General features: G+C 41.4%; 1 protein-coding gene across 2 annotated transcripts in view; it reads right to left on the reverse strand.

Moving 5' to 3' along the window:
• Positions 1 to 21,907, reverse strand: part of AVL9 (AVL9 cell migration associated) — a 103,789-nt gene that overhangs the window by 68,764 nt on the left and 13,118 nt on the right. For both annotated transcript variants that reach the window (XR_007132692.1, XM_047763745.1), the window contains exons 2-4: positions 5,946 to 6,066; positions 3,394 to 3,479; positions 326 to 397 (exon numbers count right to left, since the gene is read on the reverse strand). Coding sequence is in view for 1 of the 2 variants with exons in the window: in XM_047763745.1 (XP_047619701.1) it covers positions 326 to 397; positions 3,394 to 3,479; positions 5,946 to 6,066 (279 nt within the window). In the remaining variant the exon portion in view is untranslated. The remainder of the gene's footprint in view (positions 1 to 325; positions 398 to 3,393; positions 3,480 to 5,945; positions 6,067 to 21,907) is intronic.

Genomic DNA, 21,907 nt, shown 5'->3' on the forward strand with positions numbered 1-21,907 from the left:
AGTAAAATATCATTTATCCAGTGTTGACAACAAAACTAGATAAATGAAATATCTCATCACCTGCCTCATTTTAGTCAATTGTCAACCTCTTTCCCCAAAATTGATCTATTAGATCTCTCCCTCTTACACAATTTTGGGCAGAGGGGAAACGAGAGTAAACCTGCAGAGAGCAAGTAAAGAGCAAGAGGAGATGTAACATTAGTGGGAAGCCCCTAATTTTAACATATCATTGTTTTCATAAATCTCTCATTTTAATAATGCTTTATTCTCAAAAAGCTGTCAAGAGTATTTAACGAACATATTAACAGGTTATTTGGCCCCTTACCAGCTTGCTTAGAACACAGACACTTTTCTGAACAGTCTCTCTGGTGATATCTGCTTGCCGTACTTTCAATGCCTATTATAAACAAATACTGTTAGAAATATTTCATGGAAATATTAAAAATAATTTTTCCCCAACATAAATGCAATCAAACAGAAAAAATGTCTTGCATTTAGTTAATTTTTTTTTCTTTTTAGGGCTGCACCTGCAGCATATGGAAGTCCCCAGGCTAGGGCTCTAATAGGAGCTGCGACTACCAGACTATGCCACATCCACAGCCACACAGGATCCGAGCCATGTCTGTGACCTACACCACAGCTCACAGCAACCCTGGATCCTTAACCCACTGAGTGAGGACAGGGATCCAACCTGCAGCCTCCTGGATACTAGTTGGGTTCATTACCACTGAGCCACAATGGGAACTCCGCATTAATTAAAAGTTTATTGAGAATCTCAGAAGGTATTTATTGAAAAAGTGTCAGCCAGAGCATTTTGTGCCAGAATCTGGCAGGCAATGGGAATATAAGAATGAGAGGCGATCTCTATTCTCAAGGAGATTAATCTGGTGGCGGGTAATTATATGAAAATTGCCATATCTATAATGCAAATCAGTCATCCATGGCTCTGTTTTTTTGTTGTTGTTGCTTTTTTCTTTTTTCTTTTTTGGTCTTTTTAGGGCTGCACCCAAGGCATAAAGAAGTTCCCAGGCTAGGGGTCAAATCCAAGCTGTAACTGCCAGCCTAAACCACGCCCACAGCAATGCCAGGTCTGAGCCACATCTGTGACCTACACCACAGCTGACAGCAATGCTGGATCCCTAACCCAATGAGTGAGGCCAGGGATCGAACCTGCATCCTCATGGATACTAGTCAGATTCGTTTCCCCTGAGCCACAACAGCAACTCTGCTCTGGTTTTAAAATGGACACTCTTTTTAGAGACTATTTCTGGTTAGAAGGGAACAGTTTAACAGCTTGTTTCTCCAGAGACAGAAATATTGTCAGCAGTTTTTATTCAGCTGGTTATTTTATGCTGCTGGAGGCTATCCTGACCTGTATTGCAGCCCATCCTCTAGCCATAGCTTAAGATTCTGAGGGTGACCACATGAGATTTCTGCAGCTCTCCACTAGCAGAAAAGAAGACTTGACTTGATCAACTTTGGCTAAGGCTGTGAGGAAAGAACAACTCTTTCCCCTCTAGTGCCTGACATCTCCTTGGATCTGTCCTGACGACCATGGGGTTTCAGTGACTTTAACTAAGGACTGATGATTCGTTGGTAAATTAAGTGTAGAGCCTTTCCTCAATCTTTACCTTGACTGGATTCACCCAGCAGGCCCCACCTCTGTTCAAAGGGAATCAAAGGCTTTCTTCTAGGCCCTCTGATTTCTAATTTATCTGTCTGGTTATCAGATGAGGTGAGAAAAACTTGGAGAAATGGGCAATCCCATTATACTCTGGAGTGGGTCAGGCTCAGGAGGTAGGGAGAGGCCGTGTAAAATGCCACTTAAAGGCTATCTAGGAGTTCCTGTTGTGACTCAGCGGTTGTTGTTTTGCACCGCAACTGTGGCATATGAAAGTTCCCCAGCCAGGGGTTGAATCTGAGCCACAGCTGCAGCAATGCTAGATCCTTAACTGGCTGTGCCACAGCACGTATATGTTTTTAAAAAGAAAGAGAAAAAAAGGTCTCTAGGTAGTTCTGGTTAAAACCGTTGTTTTACCATAACAGACTCAAAAGTTTCTGTTCTGATCTCAAATTTACGATTACCAAAGGAAGACATGTTGGGGGCAGGGATAAATAGGAGGTTGGGATTAACATACACGATTATATAAAAAGAGATAAGTAACATGGACCACTGTATAGCACAGGAAAATCTACTCAATACTGTGTAACAACCTACACGAGGAAAGATCTGAAAAGGAATGGATATGTGTATACGTAACTAATGCACTTTGCTGTATACCTAAAACTAACATTGTAAGTCAATTATACTCCAATAAAATTAAGAAACACCACCAAAAAAACACATTGTTTCAGAGCAGTGGTTCAGTCTTGCCCACATATGAGAGTCACCTGGGGAGCTTTTACTACTCCTGATGCCCAGAACAATAAATCAGAGTCGGGTTGGGACCCAGTCACCCCTAGTATTTCAAGCTCCCCAGGTGATTCCAATGTGCAAATGAGGTTGAGAAGCTCTTACTACGGAGCATTAATGATTTAAGAGGAAAGATACTTTTACTCAGAAAAAGAGCAATCCCATCATGAAAAATTAAAGGAAGAAAAAAGCATCAGCAGCAAACTAGGAAAGGGGAAGTTACTCATCTTGGTTTACTTGAATTTATTAATTAGAGCTATTATAGTAAGTTAGGCATTAAGTAGGTAATTTAAGAATGATTAAAATCGTAGTTATAATTTTTTTTCTTTTTTGTCTTTTTAGGGCCACACTTGGTTCCCATGCTAGGGGTCAAATCAGATCTGTAGCTGCCAGCCTACACCATAGCCACAGTAACATGGGATCCTTAACCCACTGAAGTGAGGCCACGGATGGAACCTGCGTCCTCATAGATACTAGTCAGATTTATTTCCACTGAGCCATGACACAAAATCCTTAGTTACAGGTAATCAGGATAACTTGCATGTAGTTTGCAGCTACTGTAAATACTTTCCACTACTTTTAGAATGCTTCTTAAAAACAAACAAACAAAAATACAACACATTACCATTCCATTTTTCTAAGTTACATACCAAACATTAGAAAAAGAAAATCAAGGACACCATGAAATTTAAACACAGTATTTTGAAGACAATGGATAATTTAGGTGTCACTATCTAAAAACAATCCACAACACATAACACAACACAAATATAGTCAGTCACCAATATTAACTTAGAAAAACATTTATGTGAATAAGCCGGTACTACAGAAAACAGCTACATGGTTTATAAAAGTTTAAAACAACATCACAGGTATCACATGAAAAATAAAGACCATGCATTTTCCCAAATTGTACATCTTAAGTGGCCAACACTTAAAAGAATTTTTGAGTGTTTTGTTGTTCATTTTAACTGTCCTACCTTGGCTTCGATTTGTCGATAGCAAGAGATGCCATACACAGTGGCTCCATTTCCACTTCTGGGTGGCAAGTGAAAAAACACAGTATCTAAGAGATACACAGAAAAATGTAAATACCAAAGTGAATTACTTGTATTAAGAATAAACTCTGAGGAGTTCCCGTCGTGGCGCAGTGGTTAACAAATCTGACTAGGAACCATGAGGTTGCAGGTTTGGTCCCTGGCCTTGCTCAGTGGGTTAAGGATCCGGCGTTGCCGTGAGCTGTGGTGTAGGTTGCAGGCGCGGCTCGGATCCCGCGTTGCTGTGGCTCTGGCGTAGGCTGGTGGCTACAGCTCAACCCCTAGCCTGGGAACCTCCATATGCCGCGGGAGTGGCCCAAGAAATTGCAACAACAACAACAAAAGACAAAAAAAGAATAAACTCTGAAATTATCATAATGCAATCATTAAAACAAAAACAAAGATGCAACAGGGAATCCAGGTCACACATTTCTAGCGTCACAACGACTGTTTTCTTTTAGGGCCACATCATGACACATGGAAGTTTCTGGGCTAGGGGTCAAATCAGAGCTATAGCTGCTGGCCTATAGCACAGCCACAGCAACGCCAGATCCAAGCCGAGTCTGTGACCCACACCACAGCTCACAGCAACACCAGATCTTTAACACACTGAGCGAGGCCAGGGATCGAACCTGCCTTCTCATGGATACTTGTCAGGTTCATTTCCGCTGGGCCACAATGGGAACTCCACAACTACTGTTTTCTTAGAATTCCTCTCACCACCTTCCAGTTGTACGCTCATCACAAAAAGCCCAAGAGACTGAATTACAAGTCAAACTGAGACTATGGTAACTTTTTCTTCAGAAAACACTTTATTATACAGGATTATTCCAGATTAAAAGTAAGTAGAGAATCACACAAACCAAAGGCAACCCATAGATTTATATTAAATATATATATATATATATATATATTTGGCCATGCCCAAGGCAAGTAGAAGTTCCCGGGCCAGGGGATAGAACCCATGCCACAGCAACCACCTGAGCCGCTGCAATGACAATGCCAGGTATTTAACCTGCTATGTCACAAGAGAATGCCTTGAAAGACAACACATAAATTTTGCATAGATCTGAGAAATTCTTGGGACAACTGGGGAAATCTGAACAGAGATTAGATATTAGATGATATGGAATTACTGTTATATCTCTTAGCTGTGGTAACAGCCAGGCAGAGGTCATCCCGGGGAATGATCTTATTCTTAAGAGATACATGCTGAAGTATTTAAAGAGAAAGTGTCATGATGTTTGCAACTGACTTTCAAACAGTATAGGCAAAATTGTACACACACAAAGAAAATTTGTGGACTATTTGCAATACTATTCTTCCAAATTTTGTCTTTTTAAAAGCTTTCATGATAAAAAGTTTAAAGAAAGATTTATGAAGTTAAAAATACTGCATTTAGGGAGTTGTCTGGTCATGCAGTGAGTTAAGGATCCAGTATTATCACTGCAGCAGCTCAGGTCCCTGCTGTGGCTTAGGTTCAATCCCTGGCCCAGAAACTTCCCTATACTGTTGGCACAGCCAAAAACAAGACAAAACAAAAAACTGCAATTAAATTTTGTGTTAAACTGCACAGTAACACTGGCTTCATTTCATATGAAAATTAATGAATACTAAAAAACCAGGTAACTGAACCAAGGTCAACCTGGTGTTTTGGTAGAGCCTTTCATACCATGATAAAACATATTTCTTCATTAAGCCACTTAAACCACTCATTTACAGGGTGAGAGGAGACTCGGTACTAACATCACAGGATTGCTTTCCGAGGCTGTTAACATGCGCCCCACACAGGCAAGAACACTTTTAAGCAGAAAACCAGGGAGATGGCAATGCTCGGGGTGGAAAGGCAATCCGGCTGTTTCCAGGCGGGCGCTGGAGGACTAAGCTGGTAAAGTGTGTAGCTAGAGCCCCAGTCAATCTGCAGCTGACGAAGGTGAGCTCTTTTGTTGGTCTCTGAGTCCGAGGTTTAAATGCGAAAAGTGCTACCAGCTGCAGATGTCCTAACCTGGGTAATCACTTAGTTGACCAGGGCTCCTGGCAAAGGAGTGGCCAACGTTCACCAACCATTAGCAATAAAAGCCTGGCACTCCTCTGGAGAGCCTCCAGTGTATGACTAATTAGTCATCTCTAAACAAGCATTTACGTATTTAATGAATAACCACAAGGGGCCAAAGGTCGTTCATTACCAAAGTACTCAGAATCTTAAGATGTCTTGGCAAATTAAAAAAAAACTGGGAGTTCCCGCTGTAGCTCAGCCGTAACGAACCGAACTAGTATCTATGAGGATGTGGGTTCAAACCATAGCCTTGCTCAGTGGGTTAAAGATTCGGTGTTGCCGTGAGCTGTGGTGTAGGTCACAGACACAGCTCAGATCCCACGTGGCTGTGGCTGTGGCACAGGCCAGCAGCTGCAGCTCCAATTTGACCCCTAGGCCGGGGACTTCCTTATGCCACAGGTGCGGCCCTAAAAAACCCACTGTCTGTTTGTTTACCTACCTTCCTGGTAGTTGTGTGCGCCATCTGGCAAGGCAAGGAAGGGTAAATACTTCCATTCTTCAGGTAGAGTGTGACTGTCGTGTCCATCTCCTGGAATCAGGGGCGGGTAGGAGAATTCAACCTAAAAGGGTAAGGAATGTTAGACAAAAGGGTGTTGGTCAATGGCAGCATGACAGCCCGACAGGCGAAAGTGCTCTGAAACTCTGACAGACACAAATAAGGGTAAGCCACACTTGTTGATGCCGTGTGAATTATCAGCCAACCTATGGTATGTAAGAGGAAAAAGGAGGAAAAACTTGTAAGCCTTTTCCCTTTCTAGAGGTACTTCACGTCGATGTGCACATGAGGGTAGGGACAGAGGTGGTGGTGACTGAAGATGTACATGTGACAAGTATTATCAGATAGACGGTAACTGAAGACATGGAGCCCTGAGAAAAACCAACATTCCACTGAACTGAGGAGAGCCCAACAGTTGAGTCAAGGTCTAGATTTGCTTCCTATGAGCTGGGTCCCTTTCTTCCAATACTTGAAGCTTTGAGCTTCTGGTTTTGATAGGTTGTTGGGGGGTGAGTGGATATTAACTACCACTTTAGGTTATTTTTTCCCCAAGATTCAGAGTTGATCAATGAAAATTCAATGAAGTTTCTCCAATACTATGTCTTGCAGAAATAACTCTGGATAAGCCCCCAGTTTCTAACATTCCTCTTATCAATTAGTATTTTCCCTGTGCTTCTGTTTCTTATTTCAATGAGTGTTTTAGAGAGGAAGGCAGAATTAAATATTCAGGACTTGGGCGAACATAATGACTTAGAAGTTCTAGGTATCTTACATTTGTTTAATTTTCTTTCAAAGTATGTTAAAGCAGGAATCTGCACTGTATCAGTAATATATACATTAAAGTTGGAACAACATAAGAATAAGAATCACTTGGAGTTCCCATTGTGGTGCAGTGGTTAACGAATCCAACTAGGAACCATGAGGTTGTGGGTTCAATCCCTGGCCTCGCTCAGTGGGTTAAAGATCTGGCAATGCTGTAAGCTGTGGTGTAGGTCGCAGATGCGGCTCAGATCTGACGTTGCTGTGGCGCTGACGTAGGCTGGCAGCTGTAGCTCTGTTTGGACCCCTGGGCTGGGAACCTCCATATGCCACAGGTGCAGCCCTAAAAGGACAAAAGACAAAAAAAAAAAAAAAAAAAGGGATAAGAATCACTTTTAGGGAGTCCCACTGTGGCAAAGCAGAAATGAATCTGACTAGTATCCATGAGGACACGGGTTTGATCCCGGCCTCTCTCCGTGGGTGGGAGATCCAATGTTGCCACAAGCTGTGGTGTAGGCTGCATATGAGGCTCGGATTCCCAGTTGCTGTGGCTGTGGTATAGGCTGGCAGCTGCAGCTCCAATTTGACCTCTAGCCTGGGAACTTCCATATGCCAAGGGTGCAGCCCTAAAAAAAAAAAAAGCAAAAAAAATGATCAATTTTAGATTCCATCTTAAATGTGGAAAGAGATGGCTCATTTTCCCATATCTCAAGGGAATTCAAGATGCCACTAGTCACACAAGCACCAATTATAAAATGGCTTTTAAAATGATTATTTTTAGGAGTTCCTGTTGTGGTGCAGCAGAAACAAATCTGACTAGAATCCATGAGAATACAGGTTTGATCCCTGACCTCACTCAGTGGGTCGGGCAACGTGGGTCACCAGTGTTGTCATGAGCTATGATGCAGGTTAAAAACACAGCTCAGATCCCACATTGCTGTGGCTGTGGTGTAGACCAGCAGCTGTAGCTCCAATTCAATCCCTAGCCTGGGAACTTCCATATGCCACGGGTACAGCCCTGAGAGAAAAGAAAAAACAAAAAAAAAAGATTATTTTTAATAGGTGGTCTAGTTCCATATTGAAAATGTTTAAATTTCTCTGCTCAACTCCAAAGCAATCCACTTTTCAGTTTTAAAGAATTTTCAAAAGGTTTGGATAATGGAGTAAAACTTTTCTCCAAGAGATCAATTATTTAACATCGACTAACTGAAGGCGGGGTATAAATAATCTTAAGTCACATTTCACATTCCACTACGTATCTCTGATACAGGTTTATACACTAGTAATTCTTCAAAGAGCAAGGAAGGCAGTATGTGCCAAAGAAGGAGAGGCATAAACTCAAAGTCGCTGATATGAAGCTGGTAGTTACAGAGTTAAAAAAAATGCCCAACTCAGAATACTTGCTTTAATAGAAAAAAATTAATATTTATTAATATATTTATTAGTATTACTGTATATATTTTATTTTGCAAATACCAAAGACCAATACATACTACCTATAATCAGAAGTCTTGGTAATTATCACAAAATAATTTCTTTTGGGCAATCTCTAATTCTTATGCATAGATGTTTGTTTAAAAAGCACTTAGTGGAGTTCCCATCATGGCTCAGCAGTTAATGAATCTGACTAGTATCCATGAGGACACAGGTTCGATCCCTGGCCTTGCTCAGTGGGTTAAAGATCCGGTGTTGCCCTAAGCTGTGGCATAGGTTGCAGACGTGGCTTGAATCCCGCATTGCTGTGGCTGAGGTGGAGGCCGGTGGCGGCAGCGGCAGCTCCTATTTGACCACTTGCCTGGTAATCTCCATATGCTGTGGGTTTGGCCCTAAATAATGCAAAAAAAAAAAAAAAGAAGCACAGTATATAATAAACATGCTTTTATTTTTTTTTGGTCTTTTTGTCTTTTCTAGGGTTGCACCCGTGGCATACGGAGGTTCCCAGGCTAGGGGTCTAACTGGAGCTGTAGCTGCTGGTCTACGCCACAGCAATATGGGATCCGAGCCGCGTCTGTGATCTATACCACAGATCACGGCAAGGCCAGATCCTTAACCCACTGAACAAGGCCAGGGATTGAACCCGCAACCTCATGGTTCCTAGTTGGATTCATTAACCACTGAGCCACAACAGCAACTCCAAAACATGCTTTTAAATAAACATCAACATCATGGACTCAAATTCTCACAAGTACATCATGAAGTATGTTGTTCTACAGGATTCAAAAAGTTTGGAGTTCCCATCATGGCACAACGGAAACAAATTCAACTAGGAACCATGAGGTTGCGGGTTTGATCCCTGGCCTCACTCAGTGGGTTAAGGATCCGGCATTACCATGGGTTGTAGCATATGCAGGCCGGCAGCTGTAGCTCTGACTGGACCCCTAGCCTGGAAACCTCCATAAATTGTGGGTGCAGCCCTAAAAAACAAACAAAAAAAGCAACAAAAAAGTTTGCCAACTGAAAACCGTCACTTGCCAGAGATCCCCTGTGGAATGGCTGGTTACGGATCTGGTGTTGTCACTGCAGTGGCCTGGGTGGCTGCTGCGGCACATGTTTGATCCCTGGCCCACATGCCACAGGTGCAGCCAAAAAAAAAACCCCAAACCAAGCAAAACAAACAAAAAAAACTGTCACTTGCCATCTGCCTCTACGAAGGCACTAACCACAGCAGACCTTCGGGACACATTGAAAGAAGTTCAGGGCAGAGACTGGGAATGAGGCATTCCGTGCACTGGGAAAAACTGGCAGAACAGGCCTTCAGCTAAGTATTTTCAGATGATTCTATGAGCCCAATTTCTTGCATCTTCTCATATCTGGAAAAGCACTAAATCATTAATGGAGACATTTACTCCTCATGACCAGCATCAACCAACCTTCTGCCAAAATGCCTGCCTGGCTGTATATACACCTTTTCCATCAAAATCGTATATGTACCGACCGACCCCCCCAGCCCCACCTCTCTGGAGCAGTTCCTCAGAGATACCTGCGAGGCTGTCTCCAGGGCGAGAGTCCACATTTTGCCACCAATAAAACTTTAACTCACAACTCTCATGTTGTATTTTATTTTATTTTTTTTAGTCGACAGTTTTGGCAACCAACAAAAGGGATCTACAACAGATTCTTTTCCTTCGCCTCAACTCTACCAGGAGTTGGAACCTTGGTACCAGTAGAGGCCTCTTGTACCCGGCTGCCTCCCTGCAGAGTCCAGACGAATTCAGATGAGTCGCTCCCGGTTCTCAGATCTCCTGTATTGGTTAATAATCCTCAGTTGTATTTGCAGTGTATAACAAGTACCTGCCCCCCACCCCAGTTGAAACATATACTGGGGGGTGCCCACCCAGCTGAAAGGTATGAGGGCCTGACTGAAAGACACTGCAAAAGTAGGCTGAGTGTTGAGGTAAGAGGCTGATCTGATAACTTTCCCCAATCTGGCTGCCTTAATAAGACTTTGTTGGAAGCAAAGTGAAGATAGTACATAGGAGCTTTGCTCTGAAGAAGAGAGGCCAAGACTCCTCCCCAGTCAGTTGGGGTTTTCTCAGGCAAAAAAAAGGGAGTGATGGAGGCAGAGTCTTCATCCCATGCAGCATTTGTATAGGGAAACCCACCCATTCATTAAAAGACTGCTCATCCAAGGGTCGCATATAAGAACTGGCCATCCAGTGATCCGTGCACCCACCATGGTCTTAGACCACCAAAGGGAGAAACCGAGAGATGTAAGAGAGCTGAAGTGATACTAGGGTGATGCCCAGAGCAGTTAAGCTCACAAGTAGCACACTAGCCCACCACACAATTTTATCAGGAAAATTTATCTTTGACAAATTCAGCTTTAAAATGGGAAACAGGGAGTTCCCGTCGTGGTGCAGTGGTTAACGAATCCAACTAGGAACCATGAGGTTGCGGGTTCGGTCCCTGCCCTCGCTCAGTGGGTTAACGATCCGGCGTTGCCGTGAGCTGTGGTGTAGGTTGCAGACGCGGCTCGGATCCTGCGTTGCTGTGGCTCTGGCGTAGGCCGGTGGCTACAGCTCCGATTCGACCCCTAGCCTGGGAACCTCCATATGCCGAGGGAGCGGCCCAAGAAATAGCAAAAAGACAAAAAAAATAAATAAATAAATAAAAAATAAATAAAATGGGAAACAGGAGTTCCCACAGTGGCTCAGTGGAAACGAACCCAACTAGTATCCATGAATATGCAGGTCTGATCCCTGGCCTCCATCAGTAGGTTAAGGATCTGGCTTTGCGGTGGCTGTGGTGTAGGTCAGCAGCTGCAGCTCCAATTTGACCCCTAGCCGGGAACTTCCATATGCCAGGGGTGTGGCCCTAAAATTTAAAAATTAAAAACAAACAAACAAACAGGGTCTTTCAAACAGAAACCAGGACATCAGAAAGCCAGCGTCGAGTTCCCACTGTGGCACAGTGGGTTAAGAATACAACTGAAAAAGCTCCAGTTGCTGCAGAGATATAGGTTTGAGCCCTAACATAGTGGATTAAAGGATCCAGTGTTGCCACAGCTGCATCTGCAGCAAAGGTGGAAGCTGTGGCTTGGATTCAGTCCCTGGCCTGGAAACTTCCATGTGCCACAAGTGCAGCCATTTAAAAAAAAAAAAAAAAAAAAAAAAGCAAGCCAGCCTCCAACTAACACTCCAGTTAGGCTTCTGTACATACAAAACTTATGCTTATGAGTACTTAATTGGGAATTCAAGGCAATTTTGGCCCTGAAATGGATCTTACATTGCATATGCAGTTGTTGGTGAAAGCTGGCTTGATAAAACATCTTTTCAGAATTCTGACCCTGAGGGAACAAGTCCTTCTAGGAGTACCTGCTTTTCTTTCTCTGTGCCTTGAGGCCAGAGTTCTCAGAAATACTTCTCTTATCTAGACCATTTCAAATTCCTAAGACTGAGACTGAGACTGAGGGAGAAAATATGGAAAGAGGCCTTTTTTTTTTTTTTTAAGGGCAACCTGAGGCATACGAAGTTCACAGGCCAGGGGCCCAATCTGAGTTACACATGCAGGCCTGCTTCACAGCCACACCAATGGAGGTTCAAAGCCAAGTCTGAAACCTACACCACAGCTCACAGCAATGCCGGATCCTTAACCCACTGAGCAAGGCCAGAGATTGGACCCACAACCTCATGGTTACCACTCAGATTCATTTCCACTGTGCCACAATGGGAGCTACGGAAAGAGGCCTTTTTAAATGTAACTCAATTCAACTGTTATAAACTAGTGAGCCTTTTTTTTTTTTTTAATTGTAATACCTGATTCACGAATAAGATTAGAAAATGAAGCTATATGATCTCTGGCTGTGTCTTTAGGACTATGGGTGCATGTATGTCTTTGCCTTTGGATAGTAAAACAAAACAAAACAAAAAATTAATTTGTAAATGAGATCTACCTAATTAGCTTAAAGGAAATTAAGCACTTACATAAATATAAAGGAAACTGGGCAAAATGAAATATTCAGTGTTAAATTAATACCTGGTATTAAAGTTTGTTGATTTAATTAATATAGACTTTAAAGGTTTCTACAGGTCTTTAAAGTCATTAAGTATAATACCTTTGTTGTCCGTAGGTTTAACAGAATCAAAGATCTATCCACTTTAAATTTGTCAGCAAGAAAAATAACTTGGTATGATGAAATTTTTATAAAGTAAATTAAATATAAATGAGATAGGATCTTTTGGGCAAACTCTTTAGGAAATAATTGTTTTAGGAATGTCTATTTAAAAATAATCTCTCCTGGGAGTTCCCGTCGTGGCGCAGTGGTTAACGAATCCGACTAGGAACCATGAAGTTGCAGGTTCGATCCCTGCCCTTGCTCAGTGGGTTAACGATCCGGCGTTGCCATGAGCTGTGGTGTAGGTTGCAGACGCGGCTCGGATCCCGAGTTGCTGTGGCTCTGGCGTAGGCTGGCAGCTACAGCTCCGTTTAGACCCCTAGCCTGGGAAACTCCACATGCTGCGGGAGCGGCCCAAGAAATAGCAAAAAGACAAAAAAAAAAATCTCTCCTGTAGTTCCCATCATGGCTCAGGGGTTAAAGAACCTGACCAGCATCCATGAGGACTCGGGTTCGATCCTTGGCCTCACTCAGTGGGTTAAAGGATCCAGTGTTGTCATGAGCTGTGGTGTAGGTTGCAGATGTGGCTTGGATCCCGTGTTGCTGTGATTCTGGCGTAGGCCAGAGACTACAGCTCCGACTGGACCCCTAGCCTGGGAACCTTCCATATGGCACAGGCACAGCCCTAAAAAAAAGACAAAGGACAAAAAATAAATTTAAAAAAAGTTAAGAGTTGTGCTAAATTAAGGTAAATGATAGAAGTTTATTGAATAGCTAGGTCATCGCCAAATAAGATACTGAAAGTTTTTGTGGGGCTGTGGCATGTGCAAGTTCCCAGGCCAGGGACTGAACCCCCACCATGGCAGCAACCCAAGCCATTGCAGTGACAACAGATCCTTATTCCACTGCACCACAAGGAAACTCCTAAAGGATTAATTATTGAACATTGGTGTCCTTTTACAGAAAAACTAAAAATATTTAGGACAATTAATAAATGTTTGGTACCACACAGATATTTTTTATGAGAAAGTACATGCTTTTTAGAAGTTCTTTATTGGTATTTATGTTTGACAATCTACAGAATTCTAATGTAAAAGTTCACAATTGCTTGCTTACTGTTAGTTTTCACTAGCAGTTAAGGTTTTAAGAGTTTAGGATTTTAATTTAAATATGTCATTAAAGCTACTAGAAATAAGAAAACATTTCAGTCTATGTAGGAAAGCAGGATGTGTGTGTTCAGTAAAAGAAGATATGAGAAATGGAATTGCATTTTGTTAAGGGAAAAGAAAGTAGTTTTGTCCTAGAGCTAGTTGTTTCTAGATTGGGTTAAAAAGGGGGGGGGATAAACTAATATGGATACAGAAAATGATGAAACATTTTCTAATGTGGAACATGAACTCTGAGAAAGGAATTTTGTAGAAGTTCAGGACTGGCTAAGTTAGGAATAAATTTAGTTGACTAGATGAATTTTAAAAGTAAGCTAGTGCAGGAGTTCCTATTGTGTCTCAGCGGAAATGAATCAGACTATTGTTCATGAGGACACAGGCCTGGTCCCCAGCCTCACTCAGTGGGTTAAGGATCCAGCGTTGCTGTGAGCTGTGGTGTAGGTTGCAGACACAGCTTGGATCCCTTGTGGCTGTGACTGTGGTGTAGGCTGGCAGCTACAGCTCCAACTTGACCCCTAGCCTGGGAACCTCCATATGCCAAGGGTGCAGCCCTAAAAAGCAAAAAATAAAAAATAAGAAGTAAACTGATGCAAAACCTGAATTTGGTTTTTCTCTCTGTTAAGAAGTTAAGTTTTTTTAAAATGTTGAGATGCCTTCGGGAGTTCCTGTTGTGGCGCGGAGGAAACAAATCCGACTAGTATCCATTAGGATGTGGGTTCAATCCCTGGCCTTGCTCAGTGGGTCGGGGATCTGGCGTTGCCATGAGCTGTGGTGTAGGTCACAGACTTGGCTCAGATCCCCTTGCTGTGGCTGAGGTGTAAGCCAGCAGCTGGAGCTCCAATATGAGCCCTATCCTGGGAACTTCCATATGCCGTGGGTGCAGCCCTGAAAAGCGGGAAAAAAAAAAAAGTTGAGCTGCCTTTGATAATAAATTTTAAGTTTCTTCACCTTTTATTTTAATTTTTTTGTCTTTTTAGGGCTGTACCCACTGCATATGGAGGTTCCCAGGCTAGGGGTCCAATCGGAGCTGTAGCTGCTGGTCTACGCTACAGCTGAGGCAACACCAGAACCCGAGCCACATTTGCAACCCACACCACAGTTCATGGCAACGCTGGATCCTTAACCCATTGAGCAAGGCCAGGGATCGAACCCACAACCTCATGGTTCCCAGTCGGATTTGTTAACCAGTGAGCCACGATGGGAACTCCTCCTTTACCTTTTAAATGACCTGTTCTGTATTTGCCCTTGAAATCTTTTATTGTCACTTTGGTCACAGTAGCCTATGACTCTATCTGCCAAGTGTTTAAAAACCTTTTTGACATTTTTTTTGGACAAACTTTCCAAATCAAATTGTAATGACGTTTCTTTGACCTCTATTTAACTTTGGGCCCTTGAAACATCCTAAAGAAAGATATTAAACTAGGTTTATTTGGTATGTTAAATTACATGGGAAGTTTTGAATCTTAGTAAATCTTATATGGGTATATGTTATTAATATAGATATTCTAGAAATTACAGGGAATCTCTAAAACTCTGGTATGTGCTAGTAAAATCTTATTGGTCGTAATTCTAGCTATTGTCTTAAAATGTTGTATGTCACCGTACTGACCAACTTTCTTGTCGACTGCACTGCAATCAGGTTTTTTGTTTGTTTGTTTGTTTTTTTAATGGCCACACTCGTGGCATGTGGAAGTTCCTGGGCCAGGGGTCAAAACCGAAATGCTGCAGAGACAACCCTAGATCCTTAAACTACTGTGTCATAGCAGGAACTCCTAGAACCAGATCTTCTTAACTGTGTCTTCTTAAGTGTTGTGTTATTCATAGACGGTTACTGTTTTACTCTGATGCTCTTTGCAAAAATGCTTCCTCTTTAACAAAAGTCACAACAAGGACTTTTTAACAAGCAAGCATAGGTTTCTGATAACTTTCAGACCACCGTGCTAAAGTGGGAAAGAAATAAGAATTTTAGTGGAGGAGTTCCCGTCGTGGCTCAGTGGTTATCGAATCCAACTAGGAATCATGAGGTTGTGGGTTTGATTCCTGGCTTTGCTCAGTGGGTTACGGATCCAGCGTTGCCATGAGCTGTGGTGTAGGTCGCAGATGCAACTTGGATCTGGCGTTGCTGTGGCTCTGGCTCAGGCCAGCAGCAACAGCTCCGATTAGACCCCTAGCCTGGGAACCTCCATGTGCTGCAGGTGTGGCCCTTGAAAAGACCAAAAAAAAAAAAAAAAAGAATTTTAGTGGAAAACCTGATGGCTTCATAAAATTAATTAAAAGGTTTAGTTATACAGGACTGAGTGAACTAGTGAATATGGTTATAATTTTTATGGTTTGTCTGAAATATTACTGGCTTTTAATCTGTGTTTTCCAGATATAAGGTAAACCTTCCCCTCAAGCTAATTATGACTTATGACAGTTTGGTAAATTATACCTTTATAAGCAGAATTGAAATATCTTTTCTATCTAATCCCTCCAGATAGAGGTTCCCAACAGCTTTATCAGGCCACTTCCTAACAGGTGCAGGAATCTTAAGGTATTTTGGGGACCACCCAAAGCTATAGATATCAAAGGTAAAATCTATGACAAGGAATTGGTATGGCTTTCTTGGTCTTTTAAAAATTTAATCTGAGGCGTTACCATTGTGGCTCAGTGGTAACAAACCAAACTAGTATCCATGAGGAAGAACATGGGTTCAATCCCCAGCATTGCTGTGAGCTGTGGTGTAGGCCAGCAGTTACAGTTCCAATTCGACCCCTAGCCTGGGAACTTCCATATACCAAGGGTACAACCCTAAAAAGAAAATAATAATAATAATCTGAGATTCCTTATAAAATATACCACCAAAGTTGTTTTTTTTTTTTTTAATGGCCTCACTGCAGCATATTGAAGTTCCCAGGCCAGGGACTGAATCTGAGCCACAGTTGCAACCTATGCAGCTGTGGTAATACCAGATCCTTTAACCCACTGTGCTAGGCCAGGGATCAAATCCCAACTCTGCAGCGACCCTAGCCACTGCAGTCAGATTCTTAACCCACCGTACCAAGTGAGAACTCCCAAAGCCAATTTTTTTTTAAAAGAAGCCTATATGGTCAGTTCTCTTGTGGCACAGTGAAGAACTCTGGCATTGTCACTGCAGCAGCCTGGGTCTCTGCTGTGGTGTGGGTTTGATGCCTGGCCCAGGAATTTCCACTGCCAAAAAAATAAATAAATTCTAGTTTTGTTAATTGAGATCTATATTTACTGCCTAACTCACTTCCCAGACAGCTCCTTGCTTTTACATTATTGTAAAGTTTAAGTGAATTATTAAAAGGTCACTCTAAGCTTGTTTCTGAAACTTATCTCAGTAATCCATCTTTGGATAAAGATCAGATGCCCCATGACCTACAACCAGAAGGTTATGCACAGTGGAGAAGACATCATTTAAAGGACTATCTCTAACCCAGATGGAAGGACTTTTATTAGGTACTCTTAACTAGGTCAAAAGAGAACTGGCTCTTGGATTAATAGTTCAACTTCAAAAGGGCCCCTGCAGTGGACTGATCTATGGGGAAGAATGCCAACTTCAAAAATCACCTTAGAATAATGCTCAAACTACCAGACAAGGATGACAAGAAGATCCCCTCACCTGGACAATTAATACCTGGTATGACCCTTGCCATAAATACAAATTGTCTTATAGGGTCACTCAAGCTCAATCAGAAAAACAAGCAAAATTTGAGCCAAAGACTGTAACCTCCCTCATTTGTGGGCTGAAATCATATGGCTAACACCAAGCTATGATCATTTAATTTATTTTGGGAACAGTTAAAGCAAACTAAGGATAACCAGGCTAATACTACTGGAAATAGGGCTGGGTGCCTTATGAACAATACCAAGACAAGGATTGGTACAGCAGAGACTGAGTCAGACGGCCTGGGGATACACTGGGCCACAGTAACGGAAGTTCTTGGCTTATACTCTTACTTAGGACCTTACTAATATTACCAGCTATATTACTTATACTCTGTCTTTTACAAGACTGTTGTTTCTTATATTACCGAATGTGTGACTGGGCCCCTAATAAAATGATGATTAGGCGACCTGAAGCAGTTGACCAGATATCTAATTCTTTATGAGATCACTGATTGTAAAAGTGTAACTCTAGATATTGGAATAAGCAACAAGAGGGAATATTTTCTTGGACCATACAGACTAATTTAGTAAGACAGGTGGTCCTTGGAGTTCCTGTCATGGCTCAGTGGTTAACCAATCTGACTAGGAACCAAGAGGTTGCAGGTTAGATCCCTGGCCTTGCTCAGTGGGTTAAGGATCCGGCGTTGCCATGAGCTGTGGTGTAGGTCACAGACACGGCTCGGATCCTGAGCTGCTGTGGCCCTGGCATAGGCTGGCGGCTACAGCTCCAATTCGACCCCTGGCCTGGGAACCTCCATGTGCTGTGGGAGTGGCCCAAGGAAATGGCAAAAAGACCAAAAAAAAAAAAAAAAAAAGACAGGTGGTCCAGAGACTTTTGGCTACTGCTAATAAGGCCTAGTCCAATAACAGCACACTGAGTGGCCTATCAATGAAATCCTTGCCTGACCTAGGAATAAGCATTCCTAGCACCACAGGACAAAATGGTCATGAAATACTTCCCAAACCATGGTTAAATTTGAAGCTCTGCCAACTAAAAACTGTACTTACTATTTGCCTCTTCAAGGATTAGGTCACTAACCACTGCAGTTGCTGACCTTCAACACACACTGAAAGGAGTCCAGGGCAGAGATGAGGAATGAGGCACTCTCATTCCTGTCAAAAAAAAAATCCAACAAACAAAAAACTTGCAGAGGAGTCAACAGAGGAGAGCTGTGACACAGTGGGTTAATGATCTGGCTTGTCTCTGTGGGGGCCCTGGTCTGAACCCTGGCCCGGCGCAGTGGGTTAAGGATCTGCTGCAGCTGTGGTCAAAGCTCTGGCCAGATTTGACCCCTGGTGCAGGAACTTCCACATGCTGCAGGTGCAGCTGAAGAAGAAAACAACAACAACAACAACAAAAAACCCTGGCAGAACAGGCCTTCAGATAGTTAAACAACTTTTTCAGGAGATTTTATAAGCCGAGTAATTTCTTACATTTTCTCATATCTAGAAAAGCATTAAAATCATTAATGGAGACATCTACTCTTTGTGACCAGCAGCAACCCTCTGCCAAAATATGTGCTTGATTACATCACAAAATCACATAAACACAGTCCTCCTCTGCTCCTTCTCTGGAGCGGTTCCTCAGACAGAGCTGGCGAGGAGGCTGTCTCCTGGGCTACAGTCCTCATTTTGCCCCAAATAAAACAACTCACAAGCGCACGCTGTGTGTGTTTTTATTTGTTTGCCAAGTTTAATCTAGAAAATTCCAAAAAGATAGTACAATGCACAACCTCTTATTTAAACATGGAAATACAATTTGAAATAATGAAATTTTTACTCACATATTGAAAAACATGAAAAAGATGATCAATATGCTGTATTGATAACAGTACGGGGCTTGCCTGTGGGGCTGTAAATTGATATAACCGTTTGGATATTAGAGTTACCATGTGACCCAGCAATCTCACTCCAGGGCATATATCCAGACAAAACTCTAATTCAAAAAGATATTTTAGGGAAAAAAATAAAAATTATTAAAAATAATTTAAAAATTAAAAAAGGACACAGTGAACTTCTTTGCAGAATAGATAGTGACTCACAGACTGAAAATCATATGGTTTCCAAAGGAGACAAGTTGGGGGGTGGGGGAATGGGCTGGGGGTTTGGGATGGAAATGCTATAAAACTGGGTTGTGATGGTCATCGCACAACTATAAATGTAATAAAATTTATTGAGTAATTTAAAAAAAGATATATGCATTCCTATGTTCACAGCAGCACTATTTAAAATAGTCAAGACATGGAAGCCACCTAAATGTCCATCAAAAGAGGAATGGATAAAGAAGATGTACATATATACAATGGAATCTTACTCAGACATAAAAACAAATGAACTAACGCTATGCGCAGCAACATGTTTGGACCTAGAGATTACTGAAGTGAAGTTAGAAAATGACAAACATCATATGATATGACTTCTATATAGAATCTTCAAAAAGGATACAAATGAACTTATTTGCATAACAGAAAAAGACTTACAGACTTTGAAAACAAACTTATGGTTACCAAAGTGGACAACTAGGGGTGGGGATGGGGGCTGCGGGGTGGACTGGGGGTTTGGTATTGGCATATGCACACCGAGTTACAATGACTGGCCAACAGGGACCTGCTGTTTAGCACGGAGAACTCTACCCAATATTCTGTGATAATCCACGTGGGAAAAGAATCTAAAAGAGAACAGATTGCGTATATGCGCAACTGACTCACTTTGTTGTACAGCAGAAATTACCACAACTCTTTAAATCAACTATACTTCAACAAAACTTTAAAAAATGGAAAAAAAATAAAAAAACAAGGAAATGCAATTTGAAATAATAAAATTTCTACTCACATATTGAAAAACATGAAAAAGATAATTAATATTTTGTACTGATAAGAGTACTGGGCTTGCGTATAGGGCTGTAAATTGGTATAACAGTTTGGATGTTTATTTGGCAGTATTACCAAATCAATAATATATTTACTCTTTGACTCAGCAATTTCAGTTTTAGTAATTTAGCCCATGAATACATACAGATAGGTACAAAAATGTTCACATCCACGTGACTTATTGAAGTATAAAAATTGGAAAGCTAAATATTCATCAGAAGAGTGGTCAAATAAATTTTACTTCTATCCTGCTGTTAAAAAGAATGGTAGATGAAAAAAAAAAGGAAAAGAAAAACCCTCAAAAATGGTAGATTCACCGATAGACAGATGTAGATATAGATAAAGCAAGATGAATATGACATACTGAATACTAGGTAAAATAAGAGCCCTCCAGACTTGCCCATATCTCTTCTAATCCCTAGAATCTGTCAATTACCTTATAATGCAAAAGGGACATCATAGATAAGATTATCTCCAGATGGGGCTTATCTAAGAAGTCCCAATATAATCCCAGGGGTCTTTATGAGAGAAAGTCAAATAATTGAAGATGCTATGCTTCAAGACACAGTGAAGATGGAAGAAGGGTCCATGAGCTAAGGAATGTAGGAGAGCTCTAGAAGCTGGAAAAGGCAAGAAAATTCATTCTCCCCTAGAGCATCCTAAATAGATGGAGAGCTGCCAAAACCTGATTTTTAGCCCCCTGAAACCTATTTCAGATTTCTAACCTCCAGAACTCTAAAAAAATTTTTTTTTTTAATTTTGTGACCACACTCGGTTGGCATACAGAAATTCCCAGACCAGGGACTGAATCCAAGCTGCAGCTGTGACTAACAGATCTTTTAACCCACTACATTGGGCTGGGGGATCAAACCCACACCTCCAAAGTGACCTGAGCCACTGCAGTTGGATTCTTAACCCACTGTGCTACAGTGGAAACTCTCAGTTTGCGTTGCTTTAAGTAACTAAATTTGTTGTTACGGAAGCAATAGAAAAATTAATACATACTTTAAGTTTAAAAAGCTATCCTTTAACAGGTTTTTATCTCTGGAAAGGTGAATAGGGTTGGATATTGGAGATCAAAGAATATTCTTGTTAATTTGTATCCCCATTTTTTAAAAATTTTAAACTTATAGAAAAGTTGAAAGAATCTGAACAATCCTGTAACTTTCATCTATACTCACAAACTGCTAATTTTTTGGCTAGGTGTGCTTTATTTGTGTTGCCTATATATACAAACACATACACTTTTTCTAAACCACTTCACAGTAATTGAGGATGATATCATTTACTTTTAAGTAAACTGGTATTTATTTTTAAATGATTTTTTTTTAGAATTAACAAAGCCAAGAGAATCACAAGTAGGTCTTATCTTCTGAAGGAAATGCTATTTACATTCTGTCTTCTTGGAGGCAAAGGGAGATGGAGAAATCTACTTCCTTTTCTGATGATTTAGTTAACAAATTACCAATGGTCAGAATCTAATTAATATCTAATGCTATGTTGTTCAATATATCCTCCAAACTCCTGATCCTACTGAAGGAAGATCTGTTTTGGGTGACTCTAGTTAGAACTTAAAATGCAGTCAACTCATAAAATTGTTATAAATTTAAGTGTAGATACCACATATGCTCGAAGAATCCCATGGATAAAAATAAGGCGGCTTTAGACTAACTTGCGCCCATAGTATTTATAGCATCGCTTTTTTGGGAAAATGTATTCAAAATGTATTCACATTTCAAACAGCTAACTTTGGAGACAAAACTTTTTCGTAAATTGGACACTGCTGGAAACCTTCTAGAATTCTTTTCTTCTCCTGGTTTATTTGCTACCACAAATCTTTGCATTTGGAGACAGCTGAACTTGCTAATCAAGTCTGCAACAGTT

Source organism: Phacochoerus africanus, chromosome 16 (genome assembly GCF_016906955.1).
Source record: "Phacochoerus africanus isolate WHEZ1 chromosome 16, ROS_Pafr_v1, whole genome shotgun sequence".
In the NCBI taxonomy this organism is placed as follows: domain Eukaryota; kingdom Metazoa; phylum Chordata; class Mammalia; order Artiodactyla; family Suidae; genus Phacochoerus; species Phacochoerus africanus.